Source organism: Carcharhinus amblyrhynchos, unplaced genomic scaffold (assembly GCF_965287045.1).
Source record: "Carcharhinus amblyrhynchos unplaced genomic scaffold, sCarAmb.v2.hapA scaffold_75, whole genome shotgun sequence".
Classification (NCBI taxonomy): domain Eukaryota; kingdom Metazoa; phylum Chordata; class Chondrichthyes; order Carcharhiniformes; family Carcharhinidae; genus Carcharhinus; species Carcharhinus amblyrhynchos.
The window spans coordinates 274,888-294,319 of record NW_027649815.1 but is presented as its reverse complement, the minus strand read 5'-3'; the positions used below and the strand labels follow the sequence as shown (position 1 = coordinate 294,319).

The following is a 19,432-nucleotide window of genomic DNA, read 5'->3' as shown; positions in this document are numbered from 1 at the left end:
GAGGGAAAACTTAGCACCAAACCAGTATGTCTTTCGGATTGTGAGAGGAAACCTGAGCACCCAGAGGAAATCCACGCTGACACGTGGAGAATGTACAGACTCCACAGAGACAGTGACCCAAGCCGGGAATTGAATCCATGTCCCTGGCGCTGGGAGGCAGCAGTATTTGCCACTGTGCCACCCTTAGAATTCCCTGTTTGGAGAAACAAGCTGTCCCTAGGCATATCACCTGACCTGTCAATCATCCCCAATCAAGCTCCACTTGGCTATCCCTAAAGGACTATTAAAACCCCAGAACACTGCATTAAACCAGATGAAAATCGACATGATATCAATTATACTGCCTCAGCAGCAATAAAGGATACTGGTTACAGACAGCACGACACCAATAAAATGCTAAGGCCTGCTAGAAACATCCTGCAGAAAAACATGATTAAAATACATTTCTTAAAGCCACAGTAACATCACAGACAGAAATTAATGGAATGCAACAGAGATTTTGTCTGCTGGCCAGAGAGCCAGCATGTGCCCTCTGTCAGCCCTTTTAGGGAAGCCCTGTCATATCACGTGCTACTCGGGATCAAAGCGCATGGAAGCTGTTCTGCCGCCATCAGCTGGCTGTCAATTAGGGGCCAACAATTTCATATAATGGCAGCACTATTAGGGAGGCATTGGCTGCTGTCGGTATGACACTCACCTGAGACTTAGGATCGTACATGGAGCCACACCATAGGCGAGTGATAGCAGGTGGAGGAGGGAGGAATGGGGGTTGCTGCAAAAGGATAGTTTCAAGAAGCAGGTAGCTGACTTTCCGCGAGCACCTCCCTCTTCTTGATGCTGGGTCCCTCAATCAGGCACAGAATGCCTTTGAATGAAGGGGCCTTCTTGGGAGTCAGCAAGGAATCCTGCACAGGTTTGCTTCTCATGCTCCCCATGTGCTGAGTCCTCTGCCCATCGCTGGGTGAATACCAGTGGCAGTTGGTGGACACCCTTAGAAGAGCAGTAATTACCCATTTAAGGATCTGAACTGGTGGCAGTGCAGAAGCATTGTCAAGCTGCATACCTGGCCTGGACGTAATCAGGGTGGAGGTTTTTTTCCCTCTTCCGTTCACACCTACCACCTTCCTGCCTGATTAAATAACCCTTCCACCACCAAATTTGCCACAGGCGAAGGCATTAAATTCTCCCCAACCTTTTTTATGTCAAAATGGGAAAGGTTTGACATAAAATGTTGGCCTAAATTTACTAGTCCTTTAACTTTGGGTGGAAATTTCCAGTCCTGCCTGTCTCTGCACAGATGCTGCTGAGTTTTTTTTTGCTGTTTTCAGGCTAGAAGATATTGTTTTGCAGTCCATAAGTTATTTGACTAATTGCATTTAACAAAACTGCAGTAGTATTAAATTTTATTTCAATCGTGGTTGTTATTTGTTGGTTAGACTGTTTAGTCCACTTCTGATTATAATAGCTGCATTTGGATGCCTTGACCAAATGAATATTAATGCTCACGCTTTTAAATATTTCCTTGCAGGTGTATTGACATCTTGGAGCTTTCTGAGCGTAAAGACCTATTGAAATTCCACTATCACACGTTGCAACTGTACTGCGGTGTGTGTGCATTGGGCAATAACCGAGTTGCCCATGCCATATGTAGCCATGTTGATGAATTTCAATTACTTTACACTATTGAGAATATGTACATATCAGGCCTCCTACGTAGTGGCTACTATGACCTACTCATCAGCGTCCATCTAGAGTCAGCCAAACGGTCCCGATTGATGATGAATAATGAATTTATTGTCCCAATGACTGAAGAAACCAAACAAATTATGTTATTTCCAGGAGAGGAGAAAGTTTATGGCCTTCCAGGGGTGGGAATTTCCACATGCTTGAGGCCCCCTCTCCACTTTGCCTCTTTATCTTTTGTTGGCACCAGTGATGACCGTTACCAGTTCAGTCCTGAGATCCCGCTGGATATTCTTAAAACCAAAGCTATTAACATGTTGACCGAAGCTGTCCAGGATGGTGGGCAGCACACCAGGGATCCAGTGGGTGGAAGTGTAGAGTTCCAGTTTGTGCCAGTACTGAAATTGGTCAGCAATCTCCTTATTATGGGGATCTTTGATGACGAAGACGTCAAGCACATACTCAAGATGATTGAACCCAGCGTGTTCGCTGAGGTCAAAGAAGAGATTGAAAAGAGTGAGGACGAAAGCGCAAGGGAAGAAGCAACACCAACTGCTGAGGGAGAAGGAGAAGAAGCTGAAGAGAAAGAAGGAGAGAAAGATGAACAAGAAGTAGACGAGGCCAAGGAGGAAGACCAGATTGTGGAAGAAGGAGAAGAAACGAAAGAAGAACTGGAAGAGGGGCTTCTACAGATGAAACTGCCTGAGTCTGTCAAATTACAGGTGTGAAAATGCAGTGCTCAATTTGAATATTTATTGATGTAGTTTACATAGAATATGTAGATGTTGGGGCAATCATGCTTGTAAGTCTAAATGTTTTTATGTGGTTAGTAATGAGTCATCAGTGCTCACCATCAATAAGGAATTAACCCTGCCACAACCTCCAAATCCACATGTGCACAGCTAAATATGGAACATAGAATCCCTACAGTGCAGGAGGAGGCTATTCAGCCCATCAAGCCTGTAACGACAACAATCCCACACAGATCTCTATCCCTGTAACCCCATGTATTTACCATGCTAGCCCCCCTGACACTAAGGGAGAATTGAGCATGGCCAAGCCAACTAACCTGCCCATTTTTCAGAATGTGTGAGGAAACCGGAGCAGCTGGAGGAAATGCACGCAGACACGGGGAGAATGTGCAAACTCCACATAGACAGTGACCTAAGACCAGAATTGAACCTAGGTCCCTGGCGCTGTGAGGCAGCAGTGCTAGCCACTATGCCACCGTGCCACCCATGAAGAGAGTGTCTCAAAATCTGGCAGTTGATGTCCAGAGAAGCTGGCAGGAAGAGAGATTATGAATTGGGGCCAGCAGCTGGAGTATGGTGGGGGATTTCTAAGAATAGCGTTTTGGGAGGGGTCGCAATGATGCATGTAGAGGAACCTGCAACTACTGGGGCAGGGAGAATATTATTTCACTATCACGATGTAGTTGAGGCCAACATGTGTGACTTCAAGCAGAAATTAAATATGGCTCTTGGGGTTGGGGGAGACTGGATCAGGTTATTCAATTTGATCAGCCATGATCATGGATAGCAGAGCAGGCTCGAAGAGCCGAATGGCCTACTCCTGCTTTTGTGTTCTGTGTTTTATATCATGCGGCCAGAGCTGGAAGGAATACTTCTATTCCTCCGGCTCTTCGTTCAGTTCAGTAATGTATTTTTTTTCTGATGCAGACATTCTGCAGGAGCTGTTTCTCGAGTACAGGACAAATAACTTGCGGTCGGACCTCAGCCATTCGTTAAGCCTCTATTTGTATATGTGGACGATTTGATACTTATTTCACAGGTGGACAGGAAATATTCCATGTTGGTCTTTATCCAGTATAATAAATAGTACACTTCTAGTCAGAACTGTGCACTCTTCCTCCCTTCAGTTTTGGGAACGTGAGGTTACAGGATGCTGTGTGGCTCATTTAGTAGTTTCAAATCAGCCAAGCATTTGCATTCTACAGATGGGTCAATGCTAATTTTTATTAATCCCTCCCAACAAGTCCTGGGGAATACCATACTTGAAGCATTTAACAAAAAAAAAGTTTTTAACTTGCCATACTGTGACTGAAGGAATAGCATGGTGAACCAGTGGTTAGCACTGCTACCCCACAGCACCAAGGACCCGGGTTTAATTCCGGCCTCGGGTGATTGCCTGTGTGGAGTCTGCATGTTCTCCCTATGTTTGGGTGGGTTCCCTCCTGGTGCTCTGGTTTCCTCCCACAGTCTAAAAGACATGTTGGTTAGGTGGATTGGCCATGCTAAATTGCCCCGCGGTGTCCCAAGATGTGTAGGTTGGGGAGGTGAGGGGTAAATATGGCGTTACAGGACAGGATCTGGGTAAGATGCTCTGTTGGTGTTGGTGCAGACTTGATGGGCCGAATGGCCTGCTTCTGCCCTGGATGGGGATGCTATGAAATGATCATTAATGTTTGTGATAAATTAATTGCATATGAAAGGTTTTATCTCAGATATCCAATTTAAAAACATTTAAAATATATTTTCAAATAAAACAATCAGGTAGGTTTACTCAGAATTACATAGGGTGTACGGAAACAGGCCATTTGACCCAGCTAGTCTTGGTTGGCACTTGAATAGTGTCCTCCCATTCTTCCTTATGACTGTATTACCATAAACCTCCATTCCCTTCCTCCTCATGTATTTAATTATCTTCCCAAATTAATCTGTGGTATTTGCCTCAAGTATTCCCTCTGGCAAGAGATCCAAATCTGAAAAATAACAAAATGCTGGAAAAACACAGCAGGTCTGGCAGCATCTGTGGAGAGAGAAAACAGAGTTAACCTTTCGAGTCTTAATGCTGATGACCACCTTGCACTTGTGGTCTCCAGTTTTGCTCTTCTTCACAAGTCAGAACGTTTTCTGTCTCTCTGTGCTTACTCTGTTAATGCCTACTCAGTAAAACCTTTCATAATTTCAAAGATTTCTATTAGGTTGCCCCTTCACTGCCTTTTTTCAAGAGAAAGATACCCAGATTGCTCATCCTTTCCTAATAAGTACAACTGCACAATGCTAGTATCCTTGTAGACCTTCACTTTTGCATCCTGCTCAATTCCTCCATATCCTCCTTATAAATTAGTTACTCAATGCCTCCTCTTCCAAACTTACCTATTTTAATATTGTTAGCTTTGTTTTTACCACTTGTTTACTTAATGCAATACATAGTCTTGTAAAACTCTCTTTTACCCATTTTCTTTTTTTACCCTATTAACCAATGGCCTTTGAAAACCAGTTCCAAAGATAGATACCAGATTATGTGCATTTTTGTAAAACAGAAAAGGCTCCTACATGAATGCCCTTCTTCAGATTTGTTTGGCTTTAAAGTTTTTTTTATTGGTTTCACAAGTAGGCTAACATTAACACTGCAACAAAATTACTGTGAAAATCCCCTCATCACCACACTCTGGTGCCTGTTCAGGTACACCGAGGGAGAATTCAGCATGGCCGATGCACCTCACCAGCACGTCTTTCAAATTGTGGGCGAAAAACAAGGCACACAGAGGAAACTCGTGCAGACACGGGGAGAACATGCAGACTCCACATAGTCACCCAAGCCAAGAATCGAACCTCGGTCCCTGATGCTGTAGTTATTGGATCATTGGTCTTGAGAGAGTTGCAGTACCAGCCTCTGGGCCACCATGTTTTCCATTGCAGTGACCATATTGTTGACGTTTTTTGTATTCTGGACGATTGTGATCCATTGGTCCAGCTCATTAATCATTCCTTATAATTTTTATATGTCCAAGAAAATTGAGTTATTGTTCTTATTTCTGCTTCCGTTTTACTTGAAGTCACCAATGCTGCTAATTCATCACTCTTCTCTATCTCTTCCTCTCACTCACTCATCTTTCAATCCTACTGCGTTTAAGTATCTTGCCACTGCATCCTTCTGTCTGCTCTAAGGTCTTCCTCTTCTCTTTCCTGTCAGTTCCCATCTCTTGTCACTTGCCTCATCACATCTCTGTCTCTTCACAACAGGTAACTTACCTGAGATACATTTCTCCATTATTCCAAGTACCACTGGCCATAGTATGCTTGGCATACATAACCATTGTAGATGTTTGCTTGATCTCCAATAAAGTCAACTTTAAAAAGAGAACCTGTTGGATTCTGTAACCCCTTGTTGTCCTTGTGACTTGGATTGGAATATCTTTGACCCATCATTGGCTTTTATAATTCATACTCTGAGTTTGTAACAATCCCTCTTGAATGTTCATGGACTGGTGATTCACCAACTTCTTCTGTGAGAGAATCCTAGAATCTGTACAGTGCAGAAGGAGACCATTCAGCTCATCAAGTCTCTTCCAAAAGAGGATCCACCCAGGCCTTTTCCCATAACCTCAGGTATTTACCCTGCTAATCCCCATAATCTACACATCTTGGGACACTTAGGGGCAATTTAGCATAGCCCATCCACCTAATCTGAACATCTTTGGAACGTGGGAGGGAACCAGAGGAAACCCACGCAGACACGGAGAGTGTACAGACTTCTCGCACAGTCACCCGGGTGCCTGATGCTATAAAGCAGTAGTGCTAACCACTGTGCCGCCTTCACTGGTTTGTCACATGTATCTCTCTGTTGCTGCTTGCCGCCACATACAAAATTTTTCCGTACTTCATTTTGGCGGAGTTAAGAGTTCTTTAGACATAGAAAAGCAGTAATACCATAAAGCAGGCAGCTTTTGCTATTTGCATGTTTCTCAACACTCATTGTATACTAACTTTCATATCAGTTCAGAAATGTTAGGATAATTTTTGTTAAAATTTGTTAATTTCAACTTCAATTGCAAGTTAAAGACTCTCAGTGAAAACTTTTAAGATTTATCTCTGGTGGGCGTTCTCACCTGTCCGGATATGTAGAAAATAAAAACAGTACCTTTTTAATATCCTAAAATGTTTATCATATGCATATTCATAGAATCCCTACAGTGCAGAAGGACGCCATTCGGCCCATTCAGTCTGCATCGATTCTCCAACGAAGCATCTTACTCAGGCCCTATCCCTGTAACCGAACACATTTACCCCACTAACTCCTTTAATCTATACATTTTAGGACACTATAGGACAATTTAGCATGACCAATCAATCTAACCTGTATATCACTGGACTGTAGGAGGAGTCCACTTCCGTGACTACTTCCATCTATTTGAGGGAAATTACAGTTATGTGATTCTGGGTCAATGCTACCATCTATACAATTAATCAACACTAATAATCTCAATTTTACTTTGTGGAATCATATTTCTCCTATTGAGTAAAAGGAATCAATTGTTATGGCACAGCAGATGGTAAGTGTCAGCCTGGCCAAATCTCAAAGGGAAAATTGAACAAGCTACCACAACGATTTGCAATTACTATGTTATACGGAGTATCTGAAGTCAGGAGAAGTAAATTTTAGATCACTTGTGTAGATTTAAAATATTGAAACCTTTATTGCAATGAAGAAAAAAGAAAATATACTTAAAGACGCAGGATCTTTATTCTGTAAGCATTTCCAAAACCATTTTCACTTCACTTAAATTCAGAGATAAACTCCCTTTTGATGGCAATAGTCATCAAGGAAATTCCAATAATATTACCACACAGTGCCTCACCACTTGCCTTGATGCGTGCAGCTCCAACACTCAAGAAGCTTGACACCATCCAGGACAAAGCGGCTCGCTTGATTGCCAATCCTTCCACAAACATTCACTCCCCCCACGCCGACGCTACTATCTATAAGATGCACTGCAGAAATTCACTGAAGATCCTTAGACAGTACCTTCCAAACCCATGACAACTTTCATTTAGAAGCACAAGGGCAGTAGATACATGGGAACCCCACCACTTGCAAGTTCCTCTCCAAGCCACTCACCGTCCTGACTTGGAAATATATCAGCCGTTCCTTCGCAGTCGCTGGGTCAAAATCCTGGAATTTCCTCCCTAGTGGCGTTGTAGGTTAATGCACAACGCGTGGACTGCAGTGGTTCAAGAAGGCAGCTCACCACAATGGGATGGACAAGAAACGCTAGCCAGCCAGTGACATCCATGTCCCACGAATGAATTTTTTAAAAAATGCACTGGTGCTGTAGGTGAAATCTTGTACAGGCTTTTCCTCCTCTCATTTGATACTGAGAAGCCACAGTTCCTCTCAAAGGCCATGCCGACCAAAGCCTGTTTCTCGGAAGATGGCAGCAGCTGGCGTTCACAGGTCTTTCTCCAGTATAGGCTGGGCAGAATTTTACCAAAAATTGGCAAAGTGTCTGCATCTGACAGAAAACTAGCGTGTTCCTCTCCAGAATTTCTCTGCAGATCTTTTGGCACTTTGTCAAAAAAAATTGTGGGGGCAGGGGGGAGGCTGGTGGCATGTTTCATGCTGCCAGTTCAAGAGGCAGGGTTTAACATGCCAGTAAAACCCAGCTAAGGGGTGCTCCAATCGGACCAAGAATTAACCCCCGTTCCTCCACTGAGGTGTCAGGGGTTCCCCTCACACACCCCCTGCCCCACCGTGATCAAAGCTAGTCACTGTGGGTGGTGAGGAATCACGAAACGTGATCTTTCCAGAGAACATTGCGTTTCCTGAACCTCTCCAAATTTTCAGCCCGTGAAAATTCTTGAAATGCTGCAGTCCACGTGCTGTGGGTTGACTCACAATGCCATTAGGGAAGGAATTCCAGGATTTTGACCCAGTGATTGCGAAGGAACGGCTGATGTATTTCTGAGTCAGGATGGTGAGTGGCTTGGAGAGCAACTTGCACGTGGTGGTGTTCTCATGTACCTGCTGCCCTTGTGCTTCCAGATGGAAGTGGTTGTGGGTTTGGAAGGTGCTGTCTCAGGACCTTTTGGTGAATTTCTGCAGTGTATCTTGTAGGTAGTAGCGTCGAAGGTAGAAGGAACAAATGTTTGCGGAAGGGGTGGCAATCAAGCGGGCCGCTTTGTCCTAGATGGTGTCAAGTGTTTTGAGTGTTGGAACTGCACTCAAGGCGAGTGGTGAGGCAGTGTGTGGTAATATTATTGGAATTTCATTGATGACTGTTGCCATCAAAAGGGAGTTTATCTCAGAATTTACTTAAGTGAAAACGGTTTAGCAAATGCTGTTCTTTCTGCCGGCAAACACGAACTGAAAGTCGTCCCCATTATCTTGTCAGGATCACATAGCCACACGCTAACAGTCTTTCATTTCTCTTTAAATATGTTTATTTTCTTTTATCTTCTACGCTATTGTTTCTACAATCCTTTAGAAGTTCTTCTCAGAATTTACCAGTCTTTCCTGTTACTTTATGGCTACCATTTTCTAGATTAGTAAACTTACTACTTTACTCCACCAATTTACAATCTCACAATTGTATATGTTCCTTTTGAAATACAATACTTGACTTTAAATCACTTCCCTTATCTGCCTAAAGTAAATTCCTGTTCAAGCTGCTCCCGGCACTCCATCTTGGTGCTGTTCATTTCCACTTCAACTGCTTGTCTTCAGACATAACCCATTATCGATGTCTTGCCCCTTGTATTTTAACTGTCTTCAGTTTAATTGAACCAGTCACATGTGCTGTCACACAAACCTGTTTCATTGTATATGACAGGGATATTGAAAAATATTGTGAAATATAATGTTTCCTGGCACATGGCTTTAAATACTGGAAGCAAGTTACACGTAACAATTTTTAAAAAATGTGCTATGTAAAAAATTTTTCACCATGCTAACTTTACCAGATTGTCAGCACTTAAATGTAAAATGAAATGTTTACTAGTTTCCTGACCAATCTTTTCTCTTCACACAGATGTGCAAACTTCTCCAATTCTTCTGTGACTGCGAGCTTCGACACAGGGTTGAATCAATTGCTTCATTAGGTGATAGATTTGTCAGCAAAATGCAGACTGATCAGAGAGAGCGGTACCAGGAACTCATGTTATCTTTCAACATGTCTGCAGCTGAAACTGCCAGAAAGACCAGGGAATTCCGCTCACCACCTCAGGAACAGGTAGATCCTTGCTATGTTACATGCCGCGGGAATTGGATGTCAGTCCTCTGAAAAATGAGGGATAAAGACAAGTTACTGTGGATGCTGGAATCTGAAATCAAAAGATAAGATGCTGGAAAATCTCAGCAGTCTGGGCTGCATCTGTAAGGAGAGAAAAGAGCTGACGTTTCAAGTTCAGATGGCCCTTTTGTCAAAGTGATTCAGTCCTCAGCTGTATTTCTGTGTTGAAGTGAGGCTTCTAACTTGCCCTGCTGCAGATGCCAGTGAGAACCTGAGCCTTAGGGGTTTGGGGAGCGGGGGGGCCCTTGATTGCCCTTCACCCCTCTTCACTGCACTTCAGCAGGGTCAGGCTACTAGCTCCCTGCAAGTGGGCGGGGGGGGGCTACTGTAAACCCTGCTGGAGTGAAATACTCTTGACAGGAGGGGTAGGAGAGGCTGGTGGGCCCAGAGATTGCCCCCTGCATATATAATACAGCTCTGTGTCGATTTCTGGCTTGGAGCTGATGGTGCTAGAAATCAGCACAGCAGGATGGGAGAATTGCCCCAAATATTTAGCTTCCTTGGTCTATCCTGCTTGCAGCCAGCTTTCTCTGCATTGAGCAGGAAGCACGTGGCTGGGTTAGAATTGTGTTGGGGGTCACACTTGCAATGTGTGACCCTAGTCACCTTATGTTTGTGAGGCCCAGGTGCCTATTTATGTTAAACACCTTGTAGATCTCCCTAAACCTTTGAGTTAAAATAGTGGCAAACGGAATTACTGAACGAGCAGGGTTGGAGGTACTCTAGCCCACTTGAATCCTCCGAACTCATCTTTCTTCATCCAGCATAATGGGCTGGAAGTGGATCGGATTGTAAATACATTTTCATTTGGCCTGTTTGGTCACTGAAGATTTATAATGAATGTTATTCAAAGCCATAGTTCACAAGTGTGTATTCACTTCAGATCAACATGCTGATGAGTTTCAAACTGGGACCAGATGAAGAAGAATGCCCTCTCTCGGACGATGTGAGGGAATTGTTGATCCAATTCCACACCAAACTTCTTACTCACTGTGGTAGGTATGGGAGCAGTACATCTTGTTTAAACACAATTCGGACACAGGACTCACTGTTGTAATTACTTCGTTTATTTATCAGTGTCACAAATAGAACATAAGAACATAAGAAATAGGAGCAGGAGTAGGCCATCTAGCCCTCTGAGCCTACCTTGCCAATCAATAAGGTCATGGCTGATCTGAAGTGGATCAGTTTCACTTTCCCGCTTTCTCCCCATAACCCTTAATTCCCTTGTCTATCAGAAATCTATCTACCCGTGACTTAAATATATTCAACGAGGTAGCCTCCACCACTTCAATGGGCAGAGAATTCCAGAGATTCACCACTCTTTCAGTGAAGAAGTTCCTCCTCAACTCCATTCTAAACTGCCCCCCCACCTTATTTTGAGGCTGTGCCCTCTAGTTCTGTTTTCCTTTCTAAGCAGAAAGAATCTCTTTACCTCTACCCTATCTATCCCCTTCATTTATCTTGTAAGTCTCCATAAGATCCCCCCTCAGCCTTCTAAACTCTAACAAGTACAGGCCCAGTCTATTCAATCTCTCCTCATAAGCTAATCCCCTCATCTGCAGTATCAGTTTGGTGAACCTTCTCTGCACTCCCTCCAAGGCCAATATATCCTTTTGCAAATAAGGGGACCAAAACTGCACTCAGTACTCCAGTTGCGTTTACATAAACATAGTAGGTTTACATTAACACTGCAGTGAAGACACTGAAAATCCCCTAGTCGCCACCTCCGGTGCCTGTTCGGGTACACCTGAGGGAGAATTTTAGCATGACCAGTGCACCCAACCAGCTTGTCTTTGGGGCTGTGGGAGGAAACCAGAGCCCACAGAGAAACCCACGCAGACGCGAGGAGAACATGCAGACTCTGCACAATAGTGACCCAAGCCGAGAATCGAGCCCGGGTCCCTGGTGCTTTGAGGCAGCGGTGCTTTGAGGCAGCAGTGCTAACCACTGTGCTGCCCCTTTTGAAGCCTTGCTGATCTTTCTGTTGACTCGTATCCAAATCATAAATCTTAACATGGGTTGCGTTATGGTATCTTTAACAGCTAACAGTTGATGAGGTAATATTTTCAAATAACTGATTTTTGAAGATCTTTTATAAAGTTTGGTAGAATTGACATTTTGGCCAGAATATTCTGCATGTTCACGCCAGCACGATTTTCCCGTTCCATTGTGGTGAACGGAAATTTGTTTATCGCCAAATTCTCCATCTTTGCTGCAGCGGGAACGTGGCATGAATGGGCTGTAAGATCGTACCCCTTATGGTATCATTTATATTCTTGGCCTGAGGTTAATTTTGTATCAGAAATGATAGTCGGCTATTTTAATGGCCAGTTTTTGGGTACTATAGCTGAGCTTTAATTTCTATATATGAAGATTAGATCCCTCGGCTTATCTTCATACTGTTTTTTTTAATTGGGGAGACAACTAAAAAAAAAATTCTATTGTCTTAATATCTCCATTACACCCAGTTCCTAGTACCAAAGTGCTCTGAAGTTTGAGGACTGTTGTCCCTGTAATTTTAACCAACTGATTACCTCCCCATTATTACAATGAACTAAACTGAATTTTACTTGAATCACCTTAAATAATGGCTAGAATTTTCCAGCTGTTCGTGATCCAGCGCCGCTGCAAGCAAAGACAGAATTTGGCACTCAGCTAAAGCTCCGTTCATTGCAGGGGAACCGGAAAATCCCGCCAACACAAACGGCTGAAAAATTCTACCCATAATCCCTGTTGGAAGCTACTGTGTATTTTAATTTCTGATAATTGCAAGAATTAGTCTGGAAATTGATATTGCATTGCATTATTCTTGTGGTTTCCTGTATACTGGGCTGGATTCTCCAAGCTTGGCCACAGCTGGGACTCTCCAGTCCCGGAGATTTGACTGAGCGTCAAATTCTGTTCTCGCTGGCAATGACAGCAGTAAGGCACGAACGACTGGTGAATTCTGGCTACTATCTGTTACTGCTACAAAACGTTATATCTGTTTCATCTAGTTTACATATAATTCCAAATCTAGAGATAATGTCCCAAATCAATTCTTTCCAGCAATAAAACTGAGTTTTTTCACACTCCTAAGGAAAGAAGCATTTTGCCTCGCAGGTATTCAGATAGAAGAAGAGGAAGAAGAGGAAGAAACAGATACATCGCTCAAAGGTCGCTTGTTCAGTCTTGTTGATAAAGTCAAAAATTTAAGGAAGAAGAAAGATGTCGAGGACACTCCGCCTGAAGAAGAAAAGACACCCAGTGAGTATTAACTTGATATAAAATTACAGAAAAGCACTGAGTTTCAATAGCTGTTACATTATAGGATATTCTTATCTCAGTGATTGTATATGTTTGATGCTCAATACCAATACATCTGAGGATTTTAAAGAGTACCTTTATGACGATATTAATCCCAAAAACTAAAAGGTCAGCTGGCGTCCACCCTGGTGAATCAAGAAATCTGTGGAGGCCAGTTTGAAAATGATTTGCATCCCACCTATGGGATGCAGGCAAAGGCTCGTCCAAAATCTTGGGACTTGTGCCAACATACCTGCCCCAGCATAGAATGTGCTGCAAGTGCTTAATTAATGAAGCTGGGGCCTGAAGGTATGGCGTGACTTCCCACCGTACTCTGTGATGGGAAACACTTCCCGTTCCTGGCATTGTCAGGGGACTTTGATTTGATTTATTATTGTCACATGTATTGGGATGCAGAGATAAGTATCATTCCTTGCACTACATAGGCAAAATATGCCATTCAGAGTATTGGAGTTTTAGTTCAGTTAGGCAGTTTGGTCATTGCAGGTTTGGAGGGCCGAAGGGTCTGTTCCTATACTGTAATTTTCTTTGTTCTTTGTTCTAGTACATAGCGGAGAAGGAAAGGAGAGGGCGCAGAATATAGTGTTACAGTCATAGCTAGGGTGTAGAGAAAGATCAGCTTAATATATAGTATGTCTATTCAAATGGCAGCAGGGAAGAAGGTTTTCTTGAGTCAATTGGTATGTTTCCCCAGACTTTTGTAACTTTCCCCAATGGAAGAAGGTGGAAGAAAGAATGTCCGGGTTGTGTGGGGTCCTTAATTATACTGGCTGCTTTTCCGGGGCAGCAGGAAGCGTAGGCAGAGCCAATGGATCGGACAGGTAGTCCCTTGTGGAGAGTTCTGCCCTGTGGGCAGGATTTTCTGGCCAAGCTCGCCCTAAAGCTGGAAAATTCTGCCCACAGTCAATGGACCTTTGCATGGTCCACGTCCTGCCCGCTACAATTCCCATGGTGACGGCAGGGGAAAATTCTGCCCAAGCCTCTGCATGTTGCCACATTCTAATCTGCAGAGTGAATCCTTTGTCAAAATCAAATACAGTATTCTTTCATCCATAAAAGGGAAATTGACTTCCACCAGAACCCAGAAGAATTAGTTTACCTTTTGTACTGTCTTGGTTGACTGAATGCAGTCTATCATTAATAGAAATTGTACTGTCCAAATGATGGAGTTTTCATTCAGGTAATATGTAACAAATTGAAATATTTCTCATCCAAAACACACACAATTTAAATATAGACTTGTGAGCAAGAAGAAAATAGCAATTTGTGTTCTGTTATATTATGTTCTGCTCCATGCCACGAAGTTGAATCATGTCCTCAATACAGCTTACAGAGCTTGTTCTGCCTACCTAAAATCTATTAAATTATATTGTTGATATTATTCCAGCCACCATAAGGAAGCAAGTTATATCAAGGGTAAAACGGGCAACCTCTTGTGCAGAAAGAGCCAGCAACAAAGTGGCTGACATTAAAGTGCAACTTCTAGCACACTGTCCAGCTCGTCATTTGTAACCTGCCACTTGCAATGAGTCTACATTGTGCACATTCATACACAAGTTGGCTAATGATCCCAAGGACTCCCTTGCATCAGGAGCCTGTGGCATGTAGGGCGGAATTTTCTCATCTTGCCTGCCACAGGAATTGTAGTGAGCAGGACATGGACCATGCAAAAGTCCATTGCCATTTCTGGTCTTGTGGTGAAAAATCCTACCTCCGGTCTCTTGGCTGTATCTCAATCACCTGAGCAGTGGTGTCAGCCTCTTTTCTTAAGGCCCTTGTGCATAGATTTCGATTCAACCAAATGAATCCTGTTGACTGTAGCTGTGCAGAGGTATTTTAAATGATGAAGCTTCTCCTAGAATTCCCTCTACTACTAATGAGACCTGAAGGTGTTCAGGTTTAGCACCAGCACCTAGATGGATAAGTGTTGAGGGAATGTGTAGAGAAACAACAAGATGAACAGCCATGGGAATTGATATGTCCGTTAGCTTTGCAATACACTGGTTTTTGAGAATTATTACACGTCTGTGAATTTAATACAAAAACAAACAAGCAGTGCTACAATATGCATTTTATTAAATGAAGAACTACCAAATCAATGATATTAATTCCAAATTTGTAATTTTCAGGTTATTGCAATGTGTGCAACTTTTGAGGCTTGTACATGTTAAACTGAGGCAGTGTTTACACTACTTTGTAAGGGCTTTGGATGTTTAATACAAGTTGTTCATTTGGAGATTTATTCCAAGAAAGAAAAATCCTCGAGAAACAAGGACACCAAATTTCAACCTGGCAACTAGACAGTGAAAGTATCAGAAGGGACTGATAGCCGCTGGTTCCATTTTCCTCCACCTGCATACCAATATAACCCTATTACTTTGAGCAGCACACTTGTAGGAAGTAAGATCTGCTTTTAAATTGGCAAATTGGGCTCAACAAAGCAATCCAGAGTAGAAGTGCAGTTTCATTGAAGCTTGGGTTGGAGGGAGGAGTGGGGAAGGGTTGACATTTGGTGTGTGTGTGTGTGTGTGTGTGTGTGTGTGTGTGTGTGTGTGTGTGTGTGTGTGTGTGTGTGTGTGTGTGTACGCACATCTGTGTGAGGACAATCTGTAATTAAATGTCTAATGATGACCATGAAACCATTATTGACTTAGTTGGAAAATGCCATCTGGTTCACTAATGTCCTTTAGGGAAGGAAATCTGCTGTCCTTATCTGGCCTGGCCTACATGTGACTCCAGAGCCACAGCAATGTGGCTGACTCTTAATGCCCTCAGGGGTGGGCAATAAATGCTGACCCAGCCAGTGATACCTACATTAAACAATCAAATAAAAAAAATTCTCTGTGACTTATTAGTTGGAAAATTTTGTTGACCCTAAGTTGCATTTTGTACAAACATTTGCAACTTGCCTGACAACTCAGCGTTGGGTCAGCTTGGAGTTCTATCCTGGATGTATTTTAAATGCTGAATTTTTATGATTCAGCCTTTCTGTTTTGAAATCTATTCAGAGCTTTCCATGAGGAAATTGACCCCAATTAAAGGCAGCAAATAGCTCACTCTGTTCCAGCTGCAAGGGGAGATGTTCATTAGTAACTCGTTTGTTCATTTTCAGCAACTTCTCATTCATTGTTCGAAAAAGGAGCACATTGGTGAGATTCACGCATGTTTCTCAGGCTGCGTGACTGTATTGTAAACATATGAATTAAGAGTAGCCCCCCCCCCCACCCCCGACCCCTGCTTATCTAGTTTTGCCTTCAGAATGTTCCAAAGACTCACCACCCTCTGAGGGAAAAAAATTCTCCTCACCCCTGTCCTACGTGGTTGAGCTTCATTCCCTGTATGTTTGCTACCCTTGCAGCTGTTCTGTGTGATGAACACTGGCAGCTGCTGGAACTGCAGGCTGGGACTAACATAGCTGCACAGTGTAAAATGTTCACAGAAAGCCTACCTCTTAATATACGGCATCAAAAGCCTACTGCACAGAGGTCAAACTGCAGCTGCTTATGACATTCTCGTAGTTAAAAAATAGTTCAAAGGCTCAGTGGCCAGGAATCCATCTATGGTAAGCTGATTAGAAGTATATTTTAACTAGTAGACATTAGTGCAGTCAGTACTTCAGCTGTCAGCATCGTTTTGTGTTGAGTAAAACCCACAGTAAAGAACAGGTAGACCTGATCCATTTATTATATTTGCGAGAGACACACACAGAAATCATTTAATTTGCTTCAAGAAAAGTGTTTTTAAAATACTGAACAATAGAATGGTGATTAATTAAAATTGCTGGACTGTGGAATTTAATATAGTTCAAGTTTTAAATTTTATTTATTCGTGTCACAGTAACACAGCAATTAAGTTACTATGAAATTCCCGAGTTGCCGTACTCCAGCGCCTGTTTGAATACACTGAGGGAGAATTTAGCATGGCCAGTGCTTGTAGCCAGCACATCTTTTGGACTGTGGGAGGAAACTGGAACACCCGGAGGAAACAATGCAGACACAAGGAGAATGTGACAGACAGCGACCCAAGACCGGGAATCGAAGACGTGTCCCAGGCACTGTGTAGCAGCAGTGCTAACCACTGTGCCACCCGGGCTGCTCATTTTCCATTGCTTCAAGTACAGGCAGCATTTAAACTCTCAGCTGCCTGCCAGCTTAAGTCATTGTAATGCACAAACTTTGCGAAGGCAGCAGGATTGGCTGGCTAGGCCAGTTAATGGCTGGAATTTGGCGCAAATGATCTGAGAGGAAATGGTGTTGTAGTGGTGTACTAGTAATCCAGAAATCCAGGTAATGCTCTTGGATCCGGGGTTCAGATCCCTCCTTAGCAGATGGTGAAATTTGAATTCAATAAAATTCTGCAATTAAAAGCCCAATGATGACCATCAACCCTTCTGATTCTTTCATGTCCTTTAGGGAAGGAAATTTACCATCCTTACCTGGTCACATATTACTTCAGACCCCCTGCAATGTGGATGACTCTTAAAATGCCTTCCAGGATGGGCAATAAATGTTGGCCTAACCAGCAATGTCCACATCACATGAACAAATGAAAAAGAAAATGCAGTACCATAATAAGTTCACTCATCTCAGATGAGTGACTAAGGTTAATGAGCGCATCTCCAAATCTGCCATAATTTCAACCACCAGTTTCAGAGACTGCTCAAGGCACCACAGCTCTTGCCAGTTGCAACTCATAACTTCAATTGGCCCTGCTGCCATCCTTAAACCCACATCTCCCTGCTTGCACACACTGGCAACTATTAAACAAGCACTACCCCAGTGGCTGCAGCATGGCTGGTGAAAGGCTGACTGATGTGGGTATGCCGGCGTTGGACTGGCGTAAACACAGTAAAAAGTCTGACAACACCAGGTTTTAGTCCAACCTATTTATTTGATAATATACTCGCAAGCTTTCGAGGGGTTACCCTCTTCGTCAGGTGAATGGAGAGTTCTGGCCTCAGACAGAGCATATAAAGCACAGACAGTTTAGAGATTACTGATTAAAATGCGAATCCTTACACCTAACCTGCTGTTCAAGACCTGAAGTGGCTGATAATGTGAGTGGTAGGAGCACTGATCACAGTTTAAAGAGATGTGTATTGTCTCCAGACAGTACAGTAAGTGAGGTTTTGCAAACCCAGGCAAGTCACGGGGGTTACAGATAGTGCGACATGAACCCAAGATCCCTGTTGAGACCGTCCTCATGTGTGCGGAACTTGGCTATCAGTCTCTGCTCAGCGACTCTGCGCTGTCGTGTGTTGTGAAGGCCGCCTTGGAGAATGCTTACCCGAAGGCCAGAACTCTCCATTCACCTGACGAAGAGGGTAACCCCTCGAAAGCTTGCGAGTATATTATCAAATAAATAGGTTGGACTAAAACCTGGTGTTGTCAGACTTTTTACTGTGAAAGGCTGACTGACAGACATCAGCAGATTATCAAACACTGTCCTCCTCTTCAGACTCTTGTATCATGGAACCACTGGTTCTGTCCTGAGGCAACCTTAATCTGCTTTTGCACAGATTGCTAGACTTCGGTGAATGTCTTCATGGTGGCGAAGGTGACCATCATGACGTCAACATACTGAGCAGACGTGGCCTCAATCTAGGTTTGCATGGTGAGGATCATGATCTCGAAACCTCCCTCTGAGCCGCTACTGCAGCACTCCAATGTTGAGTAGCTTCTTCCTGTGCAGCAATGGAAGGTAAGACTTAGCCACCTCACCTGTACCAAGGCTGGGCCTGCAGGTGCTAACATGGAGAGGCCACCTCTTCCAAATTTGAAAGGCCTGCCTATGCACCATGCATTTGAGAACATGGGTCCTGAATGTTAACTCATCAGTGTCGAAATCTGTGTCCTTTGTAGGAGAACCTGCCTGTGAACCAGTCCTCTGGGGAGGTAGCACCACTACGCTACCCTTTGTCCCTGCTTGGCAGCCCACTTCTACCCAGTGACTCACTATTAGAGGCTGACCTTGCCTCTAACCTACCTGTTAAAGTGCGTCAGCGGCAATATTTGAGCTGATAGCTGAGGATGTCTGTGATACTGCTTGTTCATTAGATGTGTGCTCTTCACACCCTTCACAATGAGGCTGCACTGACAGTTATATATGAAAGCATATATTCAGAAAGGTTGAGATTATTAATTCCAATAATTACATGATGAGGAAGAAGGAGCCTAAAACTACCCTGTAACTTGAATTAAACCTGTTTAAGTCAGCAAAGAGTCTGCCAGTTCCTCCCCCCCTTAGTACTCCAGGTGTCCCCATTTATGGTGGACCACACCATCGCCTGGGACCTTAACAATGTAATCAATAAGACATTGACAGAGATGAAAGAAAGGGAGTTCGTGTGGGGATGGGGAAAAAAAAAAGTAATCACACCGTTTGCAACCTGTGCTTACACCAGAT

General features: G+C 43.3%; 1 protein-coding gene across 11 annotated transcripts in view; it reads left to right on the top strand.

Annotated features, from left to right (window-relative positions):
* LOC145337795 (ryanodine receptor 1-like) overlaps positions 1-19,432 on the top strand; it is a 448,949-nt gene that overhangs the window by 169,073 nt on the left and 260,444 nt on the right. For all 11 annotated transcript variants that reach the window (XM_080182647.1, XM_080182646.1, XM_080182643.1 and 8 more), the window contains 4 exons: positions 1,529-2,405; positions 9,458-9,658; positions 10,602-10,713; positions 12,824-12,967. In XM_080182647.1, coding sequence (XP_080038773.1) covers positions 1,529-2,405; positions 9,458-9,658; positions 10,602-10,713; positions 12,824-12,967 — 1,334 coding nt within the window. The remainder of the gene's footprint in view (positions 1-1,528; positions 2,406-9,457; positions 9,659-10,601; positions 10,714-12,823; positions 12,968-19,432) is intronic.